Source organism: Cyprinodon variegatus, unplaced genomic scaffold, assembly GCF_000732505.1.
Source record: "Cyprinodon variegatus isolate N-32 unplaced genomic scaffold, C_variegatus-1.0 Scaffold277, whole genome shotgun sequence".
In the NCBI taxonomy this organism is placed as follows: domain Eukaryota; kingdom Metazoa; phylum Chordata; class Actinopteri; order Cyprinodontiformes; family Cyprinodontidae; genus Cyprinodon; species Cyprinodon variegatus.
The window spans coordinates 203,407-219,637 of NW_015150730.1; the positions used below are offsets into that span (position 1 = coordinate 203,407).

The 16,231-nt window shown below is 36.4% G+C and overlaps 1 protein-coding gene across 6 annotated transcripts in view; it reads left to right on the top strand.

Moving 5' to 3' along the window:
• LOC107090032 (voltage-dependent R-type calcium channel subunit alpha-1E-like) overlaps window positions 1-16,231 on the top strand; it is an 83,792-nt gene that overhangs the window by 48,737 nt on the left and 18,824 nt on the right. For 4 of the 6 annotated variants that reach the window (XM_015383173.1, XM_015383177.1, XM_015383176.1 and 1 more), the window contains 12 exons: window positions 462-593; window positions 864-933; window positions 1,352-1,469; window positions 2,464-2,531; window positions 2,634-2,701; window positions 8,014-8,799; window positions 10,995-11,257; window positions 11,434-11,560; window positions 11,646-11,775; window positions 14,844-14,903; window positions 14,978-15,084; window positions 15,473-15,484. In XM_015383173.1, the coding sequence (XP_015238659.1) occupies window positions 462-593; window positions 864-933; window positions 1,352-1,469; window positions 2,464-2,531; window positions 2,634-2,701; window positions 8,014-8,799; window positions 10,995-11,257; window positions 11,434-11,560; window positions 11,646-11,775; window positions 14,844-14,903; window positions 14,978-15,084; window positions 15,473-15,484 (1,941 nt within the window). The remainder of the gene's footprint in view (window positions 1-461; window positions 594-863; window positions 934-1,351; window positions 1,470-2,463; window positions 2,532-2,633; window positions 2,702-8,013; window positions 8,800-10,994; window positions 11,258-11,433; window positions 11,561-11,645; window positions 11,776-14,843; window positions 14,904-14,977; window positions 15,085-15,472; window positions 15,485-16,231) is intronic. The other 2 variants (XM_015383175.1, XM_015383174.1) reach the window with 2 other exon arrangements.

Below are 16,231 nucleotides of genomic sequence, written 5' to 3' on the forward strand. Positions count from 1 at the left end.
AAGTCATTTTTTCCTATCCAAATATCTTAAGATACTCTCTTGTGCCTATAATATTTTATATCTTAACTGTTCTCTTTATAAAATCAGTATCAACGACGGTATTACCCCCATTACATTAGGCCTGGTTCGGTAGCACATGTCTTTGTCATAATTGTGGAGAATGGTAAATGTCTGAGTATTTTCACCATTATACTGGGCACATTGCTTCTCTGCGTTATGCGTTTGTAGCTGTGTCACACCAAGACAACACCAAGAGTGACAAATTAAAAGCAAACAGAGCAGCAAGTGAATAAACGTGCAATAAGAATTGACTACAAGTTGTTAAGGCCTATTACAAAAAAAGTCGGGCTATATTATTTTAGGTTCAAATTAAGATTTTAGGATTTAAAACTTTTTTTGACTTTTCAAGACCTTGTAGCAACGGTAATGAATCCAACTTTTATCATTTATCTTCTTTCCAGGTACTGGGCTTCTCTCAGGAACCTGGTTGTTTCCCTGATGAGCTCCATGAAATCCATTATCAGCCTGCTTTTCCTTCTCTTTCTCTTCACTGTGGTGTTTGCACTGCTTGGGATGCAGCTTTTTGGAGGGAGGTGTGTATTGGCATTCTTTATTGAGAGTATTAATAAATGGAGTTTCCATGTTTTAGTCATTTCCTTACTTACACTTCCAGTCATGCAGAAGTGGTTTCCAGCTCAGAAATGCAACAGTGGTTTCCCTAAGTGGCCTCTTCGGAGGATGAAGGAAAGGAGGAGCTATGTCCGGATGAAAATAACTCCCTGCATCCTCCTTCTCCTTCTTCCTCCTGTTTGTTCCTCATTGGTCATATCTGACCCTGCTTCTCAATCTGTTTTTACCTCTAGGTTCATCTTTGAAGATTACACTCCCACCAACTTTGACACATTTCCAGCTGCCATCATGACAGTGTTTCAGGTTTGGTTCTCACAGACCCCCATCCCCCCTCCATGCCTGCTCTCCATGACACATTGCACCCTGGGATATTTCTCACCCCGGGCGCAGATTAAACAACTCTGCTCAAGCGCTCTCCGCCCCCTGCCTCCGCTATCGTCCCACACATCCAAGCACACATATGCGCACATGAATTTCAGACAAGGGAAACGTGAAAAAGTCCACATCAGATCTGCCTGAAATGAACTGCTCTGTGAAAATATGTTTTGATCAGCAACCATAGAAATTATTATTATCTCGTCACCCTTTTTAATAGTGTATTGTTATCAAAAAGGGGGTTAGGTCTGCCGTTTGGAGTATTTTAAAGCCAGCATTCACTGGAGCCTAGCCTGAACAGTATAATTATTTCTGCTATATGTTCTGTGCCTTTAATTGCCTGCAGATTCTGACTGGTGAGGACTGGAACGAGGTGATGTATAATGGAATCCGCTCGCAGGGAGGTGTTCAATATGGCATGTGGTCATCCATCTACTTTATAGTGCTTACTTTGTTTGGTAACTGTATCCTTGTTGACCTGAGAAGTGGTCAGAGAGGTCTGATGTAACCAGGATGCTTGTGCACCTTCGCTTTTTAATTTATTCATATAAAAGTGTAAATATGTATTCCTGAAAATTTTAAATACAGGAGAAGCTCTAACGTGTAAAAATAGTTTAAAACTTTAACTGCAAAATGTTCTAAGCCACTTATAGGCATTGAAGGGTTCTTTCTCTGAGATGGACTGATAGCATAGAGCATTAATGATTTTTGAAAAGAAGACCAAGGCTAGTGTGTTTAAATATGTTGTGAACTATCTCTTATCTACACAGGATCAAAACTATACATTTAGACTTCATTATAAACACCTATCATGAAAAGTAGTGAAGTTTTTGTTTGGTCAACAATTATTTTATGTATATTTTTGTCACAATTAGTCTTTTGCCACTGGAAAATGTGTTTTTTTTTTATTTGAATGCTTTTCTGTTTAAAAAACAAAATGCATTTGTGAGTTTAGTTGCAGAGTTGCATTTTTTTTGTTAAACAAATGTACCTTCATTGGTTTGCTATATTCACAGCCATGCATGAAAAACAAGCATAAAAAAGAACTTGTTTAGACTTATTTCCCTTCCTGCTGTTTGCTTTAGGCAGTTTTGGCAATGTCCACCTATTAAATATAAACATTTTTTACTTGAATGCTATCAAGTAACCTATACAAGGAAATCCTGCTTTTTTATTTAGTTTTTGAGAAAATAAAACTTAATTTTAAATTTTATTATCTCTTAAATAGCAAAGTCTTCCGAATAGACCATTAATTTATAATGTTGAATTAATGCCTGGAAATATGCCAAATTATGTCTGAAATTCTTAACGCTGTTACTCTGATTATAAAATTAAACTGTCTAGCTGTATATTTACATTCTATTATTAAAGGTCTTATCAATTTTTGTTGGGTTTTTTCATAAAAAAAGTTGGTAAATCCTGGGTAGCCATATTTTTCCTTAACTGCCTTTTTGACAGACACACTACTAAATGTGTTCTTGGCCATCGCTGTGGATAATTTGGCCAACGCACAGGAACTAACCAAGGTTTGCATTGTTTTTATCTGTCATGTGTTTATTTATCAAATGTGGTATTCTTATATCTGTTTATGTTTAAAAACCTAAGTGTAACAAAGTTTATATACTCAGGATGAAGAGGAGGAGGAGGAGTTCTTCAATCAGAGGTATGCAAGAGGAAGAGACGGCTTAATATCAGAGTAAGTTAGTGGATAACGCCTTAGATAAATTTATTCACAATTCATCTGTTTAGTATATGACAAAAACCATCACAGCTCATGTCTTCATCTTATCAACAATCAGGAAAAAACCAACAGATGTTGAATTTTGCTTATACCATTTTATTGTTCTTGTTGTTTCCAATTACTCATGACTGAAGGCGTGTTTATATGTGCTCTGATCACCTCAGCTCCATAATTACAGGTTATAGACATTAGAAAGATTGTTATTGTATGTTGATACTAGGTAAACCAGCCATTTACCAATGACAGGATTACATTAATTGTGTATTAGAATTAATAAGTTGGCAAAATGGGATACCAATAGTTTTAGACAGATATAATTTTCGTCTATTTTATAATTCAACAAAATATTTTCCAAGTTACACACAGTACCCCCAAGATATCCCTATCCAGATCTTATTACTAAAGTTTTTAATTGTTTATTATGTTTTTTTGGACTTTCTATGGATTGTCTGAGCTTTGTTTATGTTTGTTCCCTTTACTCGGGTCCTAATCTAAATAACTTAATCTCTTGCCTTTATTTGTAAAAGATTTATAGTTTATTCTTATTTCTTAGTCCTGGTTTTCTCTATTGCACCTCATTACTCCCTAGATGTCCTCAGTTATCCTCGTGTCATCTTTGAATGATCTACTCCTCACCTCTTACTCATGACTCACCCTTTTCATTCATTCATCTCTTCCAGGTAACAAAATTGTTAATACCCCTTGTTTAATGAAAAAATGTCCACATAAATAAATTGAATCTCGCAAAATTAATAATAAATAAAAAGTTCTATGAAAATAAACAAATTAATGTCAGACATAAAAAAAATAACTAATTAAACAGGCCTGGACAAATATATGGTATCCCTAGAAAAGGCTAAAAATAATGTGACCAAAGGGACATGTTAAATCAAGGTCCACTAATTAACACATGAGTATGATCTGTAATCAGTCAGTTGGTCTATACTTATATAGGGCAACAAGTAGCCACTGTGTTTTTTGGTGACATGGTGTGTACCACACTCAACATGGACCAGAGAAAGTGAAGAAAATAGTTTTCTCTGGAGAACTGAAAGAACATTATGGAAAATCATGTTAAATTTAAAGACTTTACGAACACCTCCAAGCAGCTTGATGTTCATGTGACTACAGTTGCACAAATTATTGAGATATGTAAAATCCATGGGATTGTATCCAACTTTCCTGGCCACAGAAAAGAAAATTGATGACAAATCAAAGAAATGAAAATATGAACAGTAACAACACATCCATCATTGAGCTTAAGTGGACTTAATGAGATGTAGTAGGTCACCAATGTGGTAAAAAACAAATCCGGAAAAAAGAAAGTGGACTGGAATTTCCCAAACTACATGTTAACAATCAAAAAAGCTTCTGAGAGAATGTCTTATTAACAGATCAAACAATCAATCAATCAATTTATCTTTTTTGTCAATTACAATTTGCATTGTAATCGAGATTTCAGTTTCAGTAAAAACTGTTTATCACATACATCACATACATGAGAGGGGTTGGGGGGCTGGACAGGGGAACGATTGACTGAGGGCTGGACAGGGGAACGATTGACTGAGGCCATGCGTGCCAAAGAACGCTGCCATTAGGCAGATTCTTTTGCCGTGAGGCGGTTCCCTTAGGGCGCTGCCTTTTATCTCTGTGGAAAGATAGGAGCCACATTGGGAAGGAAAAGGGGGAAAAAAAGCATTTTCACACTTTATCCTTGACAGGGTACCGTTTGAGATTTAAAAAAAACACCTCATCACAAGAAAAGCACATATAACATGGGACAAACTTTTCAGCAGATGGAAAACTTTGGAGGCTGAGAGTCATACGTGAGTCTATCTGATGTTTGAGCATCAGTTGTGTGTGTATGAGTGAGTGCGTTCAATTCGTCTATGAACGCTGTCCAGAGGCCATTGTCCTTGATAAGATGGAAGTTTATCAACTGGCACTATAGTTCTGAATTCATCCACAGATGAGACAAAATGGAACGTTTTGCCAAGGCAAAAAAAAGCTCTATGCTCACAAATAGAAAATATGAAGCATATGAAGAAAAGAACACTGTCCTTACTGTGAAACATGGAGGGGGTTCTGTTATGTTCTGGGGCTGCTTTACTTCATCTGGCAAAGTTTGTCTTAGAAAGCTTGGTCTCAGTCACAGGTCATGGGTCTTCCAACAGTATAATAACAGCCAAGAATGGCTACGAGGAAAACATCAGACTAAGGTGGCTTCTATGAACCCTGACCCAAATCCTACTGAGCTTCTTTAGAAGGAGTTGAAACATGCAGTTTGGAAAAGGCAACAAATTACCAAGTAAAGGTTACCAATATTATTGTAAAGGCCTGTTTTACCAATACATTTTTTTCATATCATTTTTTTAAACATGGTTCGAAAGCAATATCTATTTTTCTTTATTCATTTTCATAGATTTATTATTTTAATGCTTACCTTTGTCAGATTCAAATTATTTCTGTGACCATTGTGTGTTTTTATTCATTAAATGAGGGTTAGGTGAAAATACATAACACTTCTCTCTGTCTAGCCCTGTTTATTTTTTCTTATAAGCTGCTAATTTTTTGCTCTTCCAAAGTTTAGATCTTTTAAATTCTGATTTGGGAGCAACTTTACTCTGACTCTGAAGTAGATCAACATATTTAGTATTTAATGTGCCTGGCTAGCTGCATTTATATCACATGAAAAATGTAATTTACATGTGGTTTGTTTCTACATTTTATATACATTTAATAGAAAATGATAAATGAACCGGGCTTATTCAATTTAATTCAAAAATGCTTTATTAATCCCAAAGGGAAATATGATATATGGTGGTTTTCAAGATGTGCTGAATGCTTAAAGCGCATATACACTAATAATCCCATTTCTCTAGCTGCACATTCAATGAGTTAATTGCAGATTGTTTTTCAAATTACCCTTTAAAATGCTGTTACTTATTTTCTGTTACAAAAACATGTAAAAGGAAAAAGGTAAGTGTCAAATGTTACAATGTTACAGATTTTACAACTTTAATATAACAGTTAATTGTTACCTTTTAAATATTTTTCTGATTAGAGGTACTGTGGAGGATTTTCGCAAATTTTTTAAAATACCTGCCCTCTCTACTTTAAAAAAATGCACATGCACAACCCTGTACCCGCTCCCGAGAGGGAACGCCTATTAAACACGTGCAAGAGCATGCACGAGCCCATTTCTCCTCATCCTTGCTCTGTTTAAAAGTTGCTGTTCTCATGGCTCATACAACCTTACCATGTCTGAACGTCCGCCCTAACCCCTAAAATCCGTCCAGCACTATATACATTATACGGTGGACTTGATAGTGAACTCTGTTAACTGACCGTTTGGGCGGATGATCACTACTTTTTGCTCTATTGGTCACATAACTCCTCGTTTACCACACGGTGCCTGCATCATCTTTGTTATTAGTCGCTGGCTGCTGGGTAGCGACTGCCTATGGTGACAGCAGGCCGCTGTGACAGCAAAACCCATAATGCTTTGGAAGGAGATCTCTCCACGCAAAGCATTCCGGGATGCACCTGCCTCTTCTGAGGCCTTTCTTTTCTTCTCATACACTTCGTAGACACTTTTTCTCTTTCAACCCTCTGCCATTTTTAAAGAACTGCGGTGAGAAAGGTGAGCTTCAGTGACTGAAAGTGAGCATGCGCAGAAAAAGGATAGCTAAATGGGGGCGAGCACTTAGGACTTCCTTACATAAACATATCACCAGAATGACTGACAATTAGGAGGACCACTTATTTAGATGATCCATACAGAAATAAAAGATCATCCTCTATACCATTAAATGTATGTTAAAAACAACTATTACTATTCCTGTTTCATTTTGGCCAATCTTTTCTCCACTCTCAGTGCCTTGTAACATCAGCAACACCAATAGAGAGTTTATTATTATGAAACTATTTAACACTCTGGGACTGTAAACCTAGCATATCTTTGCCATTTTTAGATTTGGCTTTTTTGTGTAATGTATGAGTGTTTACTTATAAACAATAAAAGACTGAACATTGGCTGGTTTTGATCTAATGTTCCCAAAATTTGTATTTTACTTTTAAATTTGTGGATATGAGAGCTCAACAGAGGCGCAGATCTTTAAAACCCAGGGACTTTTTTTGTCATTTGTGTGTAACACATATAAATGTAAGTCATTTGTGTGTTGCAAACTCTAATATGCTTATTGATGTAAGTTTTCTGACTCCATCTTGTTGTCTTGTTATGTTCTTGTTGCATGGCACTGAACAAAATGATTGGATTAATGAGGCTTTATCTTCTAATCCAGACTAAATGATATCTTAAAGAAGATATAATATCTTAGGATAATCCTTTATTTAAGTTTTTCAATTTAAGAAAATTTTCTAAAGGAATATTTTCTATGGATCTATTTATTCTGTTGATGTGATTGTGGATTACAGTTGATAAAAGCTTAAAATTCAGCTTTAAAAAAAATGAGAGAAGGCTTTTAAACATGGAAATGCCAGCTTATTGTATAGTATGTTCTTATTTCATCAATATAAACACTTTTTTTTTGCATGTGTTACTGCATCAGTGAAACTTGGCGAGTAAGAACATAAGTTAACTTTTTGATAATGTTATATTTTATTGCTCTCTAATACTAAAGAAATAAAGGGGAGTTTTGAAAATCTTCACATTATTAATCAGCTGATTTCCAAAGCTTTTACTTCCATGTAAACATGTTGTTCTGTGCCATATCAGAAGTTCATTGTTTGTTGTAAATCACTACTGTCTTGTTTTCAAATGACCACTCATCGGACAACAAAAGAACACCAGTAAGTAGAACTGAATGCATCCCTATTGCACAGACCTTTCTTTAGTTTCCCTATTCGATTCCTGAGATTATTTTGTTGATGTTACACAATGTTTGCACTTTAATCCCACGCATTTTCTTTTTTGTTATTGTGGGTTTTGTTCTCCTTTTTTCCAACTTCTGATCTGTCCCTTTCTCCCAGGTATTATTATTCATTTCTTTGGATGCTTTTTAACACATTTTTTCATGGGAAAACTTTCCGTTAAGAATTAATTAACATTACGAATTTACAAAAAAGTTTGCCCTTTTCTTGCAACTTTTATGTATTTCTTTACTATTTTTTTTACAACATTTTTTGTTAGATAGCTGGTTTGCTAAATGGATATTTGATATTTTTTAGTTTCTTGTCACTGAATCTGTTCATGTGGACAAACTTTTGCCCCCATTCAATGTGTGTATTGTGTTCTGGTGTCTTAGTGGCAGAAGGAGACCCTACCTGTATAGAAAACGGGCGATCCACAGAGGGCGGCCCAATTTCCCAGAAGACTCTGACTGTGCACCAGGGGCCCCAGATGAGCAGCCCCTTAAAGGCCCCAGCGCCTTTGTCAACCGCCGCGAGAGGAGGAGAAAAGTTAACATGTCCGTGTGGGAGCAGAGAGCCAACCAGCTACGCAAACGTCGTCAGATGGCGAGCAGAGAGGAACTGTTTAGTAGCCCTGCAGAGGACAATGCTGAAACTCCCACTGTTCCCAAACATGTCCCTGCCATTTCCCCGGAGGCCAGCCCGGCTCACCTGCCTGAGTCTCCCATGTCTGTTAAGATGCCCCTACCTGAACCCCCAATGTCAGTCTCCATTCCAATGCCTGAGCCCCCAGCTGCTGAGTCTCATGTTAATCCGAATGAGGAGAAAACCACAGGAGCAAACCACCGGACTGCTGGCGGTGGCAGGCACCGAATGGCCCGGAAGTTTAGGTCCAGTCAGGGACTGGAAGAAGGAGCCCGACACAGGCGGCACCGTCACCGTGAAGCCCGTGTTGAAGCCAAAAGTTTGGACTGCACACAGTCACCACATGAAGTTCTACATATCAGACGGTCACTCAGTCAAGAAAGGAAGATTATTGATGAAAGAGAGGAGAGAGAAGACAGAGATGAGAGTGAGAGAGCTGATGGAGAGGGGGGACAAACAAACATAACACAGCAAGAGGAAGATGACTCAACATGTATCATCAATCCATATGCAGAAGTTGGAGAAGAATGCAGAAGGTAGGGCCTTTCCTATCAAGCATATCAGTCCTCCTTTCCTTAAATGTATTTGGGGCTTTCTGTGTATCCAGTTTTGTGAACAATTTTGTGTTGAAATTCATTGATTACCAACCGATTTATATTAGAAATATATTTTATATCAGAGTTGACTTGAGCCAGAAGAGGACTTGGGTTCTTTCTCTCCTTCTCGTTCCTCACACCTGAACGACATGAACTTTGTTAAATACAGCAGTCTGAATACATTCTAGTCAGTATCAGAATAACAACATCAAGCAGAATAAGAAAACTTAAGCATACATTATGAAAAACTTAAGCATACATTATGAAATGCAGTCTGGCCCAACATGGACATAATTGACAAATTTCAGACAAGTTTCTAGGCTTACATGTTTTATGTTCACAAATGTACCAAATACAAAAACATATAAAACTTGAAACGTGTATGGTTTCAAAACTAAAGCAGCAAAACCACATCTAAAAACTTAGAATTTTATAACAAATTATAATATAATGCATTGGACACTACATTTAATTAGACTTATCGGATCCATCACAACAGCACTGTAGTGTCATAGAAGAATCAGGGTGAGGACGTTTTTATTCCTTTTTAAAAAAGGACACTTGGCTCTGTCTTGACACATGTAATTATTCACTCAAGTTTGCTAAAATAGACCTTCTAATGTTTAAAATATAATTAAAGCATCCTCTATTTAATGAGGAAACAAACTAAATTATTTATGTCACCAGTCTTCTGGCATATTCTCATTCACAGAACCAAGTTTAAAAAGTTAATAAAAACCAGCAAATAAGGCTCATCGATTGAGTTTAGATCATTCAATAGAAATTCAGCATAAAGTTTAAGCAGGCTCCTTTAGGGGTAAATATCAGCCTTTAAACCTAATTTTAATTAAATGTCTTCCCAGTTAAAGTAGAAAACTTTTCAGTGTTTTCTATAGAAGGCAGACTGCTGCAGTACCCTGCCACAGTCTGTTGTTCAGCTTTACTTCAAGAGGGAGACAATAGGCAGTTACCGGTTTCTTGTAGGCCAAATAACCAGGTCCTCTGCAATTCAGAGGAATGGTTGCTCTCCCAGGATCTCCTAAGGATCTCTGCTAAGAACTGAAAAACAGCAGTTTCAGTTCAGGAGGCCATGTACAGAATGCAATTAGGAAATCTGTAGACCATTTTATTCTTGCTTACAACAGGGCATGTTGGTAAAAAAGCATTAAAACATTTCCCGACCATCATTATACATCCATTTTCTGAAATGCGTCTTAAATTATGAGGTTAGTTGCGTCATTAGATTTTTGCAGAGCTTTAGATGCTGCTCTAGGTTATTTTGTGACCTCCTGTATGAGCTGGCAATGCATTAGGTTATCTTTGAATGCCAGTCACTCCGTTTTCAGTTCCATTGAAACTGAAAGCATTAGAATGTTTGTAACATACTCCACAAAAAATTCCTTTTCCCTCCAAGTAATTATACTTCATGAGAAGCTCAGCTGAAAAACTTCTGGAAAGTCTTATCCACTGTTTTTGCAAAATCAACAAAAGAAACAACTAAATCAACACAAAGGCAGAGTAGACATTTTTAGAATGATAAGGAATCACTACTTCTGCAAACCGATTATCAAACTGTCCGTTGCATTACTGTACGCATTTATCTATCTGAGATAATGTCTGAATGTCCACCCATATAAACTTGTCTCTGCTTTTTTACTTGACAATACCCATAGAAATCCACAACTGCAAAAGAAACACAATGGCAGAGGGGGCATGTTTAAATTGAAAGGGAGGAGAGGAGAGCTTGATATAAATTTTTTATATTACGTAGAGTATGTATCGTATAAGTTTTTATATTTCCTCACCTCCTCTGCCAACTATTCCTTAAACAATTAATTTCACAACAGATCACATAAGGATGGGCTATCTAACCATATAAAACAAGGGGAAAATCAATTCAGCTTTTAACCCACCTATTCATAACTTGATCTGTTGCACAACTTTTCTCAGACATGCTGTATTCAAATAAGGTTTTCCCAAGTCGTCGTGCTGAAAACGAGCAGCAAGAACTTCCAAGACATGGCTTCACTAACAAACTTAAACAGTTCCTCCATAATAGCATGTAAATGTAAATCTTTTTTTTTTTTTTGTTGCAATTTTTAAAGTTCTTTAATGTGTTTTCTGTGGTATAACAGAGATCCTGAACCCGGTAGTGATATTCCTGATCCCCCGCAGTGCACCTGGTCAAAGCAGGGAGAGACCGGATGCATTGATCAGTATGAACCCCTGAGTCAGAACATCTCACTTGAGCCAGCTTTAGAGGGCAAGGAGTACACTGTGAGTACCATTGAGTCAGAGAAACGCAAGATTTCCATCAAACGTGACAAGTCCAACCTGGAGGGCAGCGTGGCTATAGAGATGTCTGCACAGCCCCTTCTGGGGCTCACTTCCGTCACAGGTAGGGTGTGTTTTATCTCTGCAGTCACCCTTCTTTAAACATGACATCTTTAAATTGTACCAATGGTTGTGTCTGGGTATCTGTAGCTGCTAGGATTTTTATTGTTAACTCGTGTTGTTCTTTGTTATAGCTTTTCATGTGGAAGTCACAAATTTTCTCTCACCTTTTTTTTTTAGAGAACAGCAAAGAGTTGCAGGGATATGACTCTGAGCAAAAAGAGGATGAAACGGAGGACGAGGAGCCCCCATTGCCTCCAAAAGCTGTAGTTCCTGACAGCATGTTCATCTTCAAAGCCTCCAACCCGTAAGATGCAACGTCTATCTTATAAATCATTTGTCCTGATTTTTGCATATGTCCATTCAGTATCCTCCCCTCTGTTTGCATACAGTATCAGGAGGATCTGTCACTATGTCGTCACTCTTCGCTACTTTGAAATGACCATCCTCCTTGTGATCGTGGCAAGCAGCATTGCACTGGCAGCAGAGGATCCTGTGTGTACAAATTCAGACAGAAACAAGGTATATCAGCCTAATGGCTTTTATAAATTAGGATTTATGGATAAATTAATGTCAACAAGAGAATAAGAGAACAAATAACTATGTGATGCAACAAAAATGAATTGAACGACCACGGTGAAAGTATTTATTGATATTGCATGTTGTATGACATAAGCACATTGAAGAACATATTTTGAACGGCCTTATGATCATAGAGATTTTTCTTTTTTTAAACACAATTTAAACCATACATATATGTAAATCTATTGCATAAAATACACATTTTCTCAGTGTCTGGCATGACATCAAACTCAACTCCTGTTCTCGGGCCAGTTAGAATTGTAAACATTTTTTACTAGTTTTTCTACATAGTTTTTATGAAGAAAAATGAAGAAAAGAAACTTTTTATTTTGTTTTTATCACTACTTATGTTTGCTTATGCTTTTCAAACACTCTTATCGTTAAACTTTTAAAGAAATTTGCATGCACTAAAATTACTATGCTACCCAAAAGCGGACCTTAGAGGCTTAAGAAGGACAGTACCTTCTCCATTGCTTTTTACTGTACACGTCTGACTTCCAGTACCAAACAGAGTCCTGTCATCGGCAGAAATACTCATATGACTCTGCAATCTTTAGGTACATCAAGGATGGACAGAATTCTGAGTATAGAGACCAATCATCTGATCCTGAATGTCAACAAAACAAAGGAGATGATTGTAGATTTCAGAAGAAACAGCAACAAGTTGAATCCTATTAACATCAAAGGAGAAGAAGTGGAGGTGCTTGAGGAGTATTCGTTTTTTTACAGTAAAATGGTTGCAAACACAACCTGCAAGGGAAATGTAACTGACAGTGTAAAAAGAACAGCAGCTTTGAAAATAAAGATCAAATTGTACAAAAATAGACATAATTACGTCACATAAACAGAATGTTAAGCTTTGTTGACCAAAGATAGGTACAAACTTACAAATATACAGTGGTCCTTCCTCATCTGTGAGTCAATCTGGCCCCTAGACCAATTCTTATTTGTGTTCATGAACAAGTAATAATTCTACATGACTAAACATGATTTAATTTTTAAAAAGGTATAATTTTATCATTGAATTGTGTGTTAGTGATACATATTTACATAGATATCCTCATACAACCAAAAAACAACATTTAACTATTCTTGGGGTTCCCTACTTGCTTTGGGGCCCTAAAAGGTGGCTTTGTTTTGCTTGTACTGCCCCTGAGCATAAAACAGGTTTAAATGTCATGCAGACACAGTTATTATACTAATTCGGAACACTTTCTCCCACTGCCATACATTTATATCAGATAGAATAATAGTATAGTGTAGAATTAGCTGTGACTTGTAGCTATTTATTTCAAAAAGGGGGAAAAACATCAACAGTGGAGGAAGTCGTTTCATATGAAGTCAGCTCAGTAACTTTTTTGGCAGCTTGACATCTCTTACACAAGTGGTTAAGAACACTTTTATGTTTTTACTGTAACTCTAAAGGTTTAAACAGAATCACCAGATTGCACACAATGCAGAGAAACTGTTGTTGAAACACACTTGTAAAATCCTTACTGTTAAGTTTTTAGGTAGACAGTTTTAAGATGAGTTCAGGGACAACAGATGAAAAATAGCCTCTTGGCCAATTCTGGTGCATTTGCAGCAATGCTAATTGATGTACATTTCAAATAGATAAGTAAAATAAAATAAAAATGAGAAATCTCAGAAACAATGTGTGATATGTTTTATGGTGATGCCCATATAGACTTATTGAATTCCTCCTTAGAATCTGATTTGTTCTTGTGAAATCAGTAGCATTCTCTTATTTTGGCTTCCCTCCTCTTTCGTCCTCAGGGAAGCATTATGACACAACAAAAACAGGTTTAGTTGTTGTTTTTTTTCTTTTACAGTTTTAGGCGTCACTGAAAGAAACAGACGTAATCATACATAACATTTATTACAAAAGGAAAATTGCATGTGTGAGCCCCCCTAGTATCACCACACCCTGTGCACAATCTATAAAACAGCTCAGCTCAAACAATTTTACTAAATCAGCTCATACTGTTTGATTTCTATATTACTACCTGATATCAAGAAAATGTATGAAGGATTTAGAATGTTAGCAAAGCTTTGCAAATCCAAAAGAAATCTAGTTATCTTTTGAGTCGCATCATCATCCACTAAAGAAATAAAACATTCATTACTACCTCGCACTTTACGATTATAAAACACCAAGGAAGACTTTATAGCTCAGTTTGACTGTCTGGTCAGATCTCTAGTTGACATTAACACAGTCAGTAACAATGTGTCATGACACATTTGGCTTTCATGCACATCCAAGGTGAGAATCAGCAGCTCTGCCTGACAAATCGCTGTGCAGTTTGTTTTTCACAAGTTTTCCCTTTTTACAGTGCCATAGAGAGTAAGTTCAGCTTAGCATGATGTGAGTTCATTCAGCTATTGAACTACTCTTAAGAGGACATTTTATCAATTTTGGCAAAAAATTTCTTCTTTATGTCTCTATAGGGAGACATAGGGAGACATTGCTAGGTCAATAATCCAAATCTACTCTGTATCAACTTGTTTTTTTTAACATGATAAAAAGACATTTTTACTCTGAGTTTTGGTGTTTTTATTTTTTTTTTACCAGTTTGCTTCTCTGATGCTGATTTTCCTCTTAGAAATTGGTCTCATGAGTCATGCAGCTTAATGGAAGCGTCACTCAGTATTACTGTTGCACTTTAGGTAATCAGTGTGTTTGCTACTCCAACAAACAACCAATATTTTGTGATTTGTTTTGGTTTTCATTATATGAGTGAGATGATTCAACAGACCCATATCTCTAGAAAACTAAAAACATCCGCATTTGTGTTTGTATCTGTGACTATAATTGTTTCAGCATAGTTGATTCAAGCTGATTTTGACAGTACTCGCCAAAGGAAAAGCTTATCCTGAGGCCTTTTTCATGTAATCATTTTAACTGCAGGGCAACAATTGTACTGCAACAATGTAATGTGTAAATAGGTCTGATGTAAACACGATCAACTAACGAGGAGTCGAGCTAAATGTGTTTTTAAACCACCCAGGTGCTGCGATATTTTGATTACGTCTTCACTGGGGTGTTCACCTTTGAAATGATCATAAAGGTAGGGCATAAAGGATTGTCATTTAAAAATATATATGTTTAGGATAATTTATTAACTTTTTTTTTGGCCTTCAGATGATAGATCAAGGTCTAATTCTGCATGATGGGTCCTATTTTCGAGACATGTGGAACCTCCTGGACTTCATTGTAGTGGTGGGAGCTCTGATCGCCTTTGCTCTAACGTAAGCCTTTTCTTATGACTAATGACTGACTCACTGCAGCTTATAACTTTGCAAGCATGCTGTATATTTATAAATGGTTCTTCCTGGAGTCATAAACTATATGCATCAAGACACATGCAAGCCTGCGAGTAACTCTGTTTTAAATTTCATCACAGGGCTTCAAGTGAAAAAGATGGCTTTTTTGTGTAGCTTTTTTCTGTCGTCTCTCATGGCTTGTATGTGACAGACAATTTACTAACTGACTAACCCCCTTGTGCAGTTTGTTGAAGAGAGCTTTTACTGTATGTGAATTTTTTTGTTGTTAATTTGGATGTAATGTAACCTTTTTTTATCCCCGAATTTTTTTCTCTGTTGTTCCTGTGGATTTTATGACTGTTGGGGAAACCAGGAATGTGATGGGGTAAAAATTTTCTAAATGTGAACATCTCATCAGTCTTTTACATATTTATTTTGTACTCATGCATTTTGATTTTGCGTTGTATAGTTAATGTTTTACTACAATGTCTTTTACACATCACAAAACTAAAGATTCTGGCATGTATTAGGATTATGAACAAAGGAAACAGTAACAGAAAGGAAAGTAATTATTGAGCATATAACGGGTAAATATATAATTTACAAAAGATGTGGGTACCAACCCAAGCAACCCACATATACAAAGAAGTCAAATTAGTTCAAAATGAAATTTATATGGAAAAAAGTGTAATAAAAATCTAAGTAAACTATAGTACTTACGAAATATGTTTTAGAAAAGCCTTTAAAAGGTAATGGCAGATTCAAGTTTTCTTCTGTAAGGAGGACCTGTGGAGATCAGATCGATGATCCGATTGATGTCAGTTCATTGAAACTGGTATAGTCTTTGGCTATGCTTATTTTATCTTCAGGCTCTTATCAAGAGTGTCAGTAGATTTCCATGAATATATTTATGTAGATAGTAAGTATCCTTGACTAGAAATAGACCCATAACAATAATGTCCTCAATCCCAGACTTTAATGTTAATGTAGTGTTTTTGGAAATTACGCAGAGTTCTACTCTGAACAGTTTTAGTTTGTATCAATGACAAACCTGTCAGTTCCAAATCTTTCTTAAGGACTCTGTGAGTACTTCTTTTACATCTCTTCTTATCATCGATTTATATGTAAGATT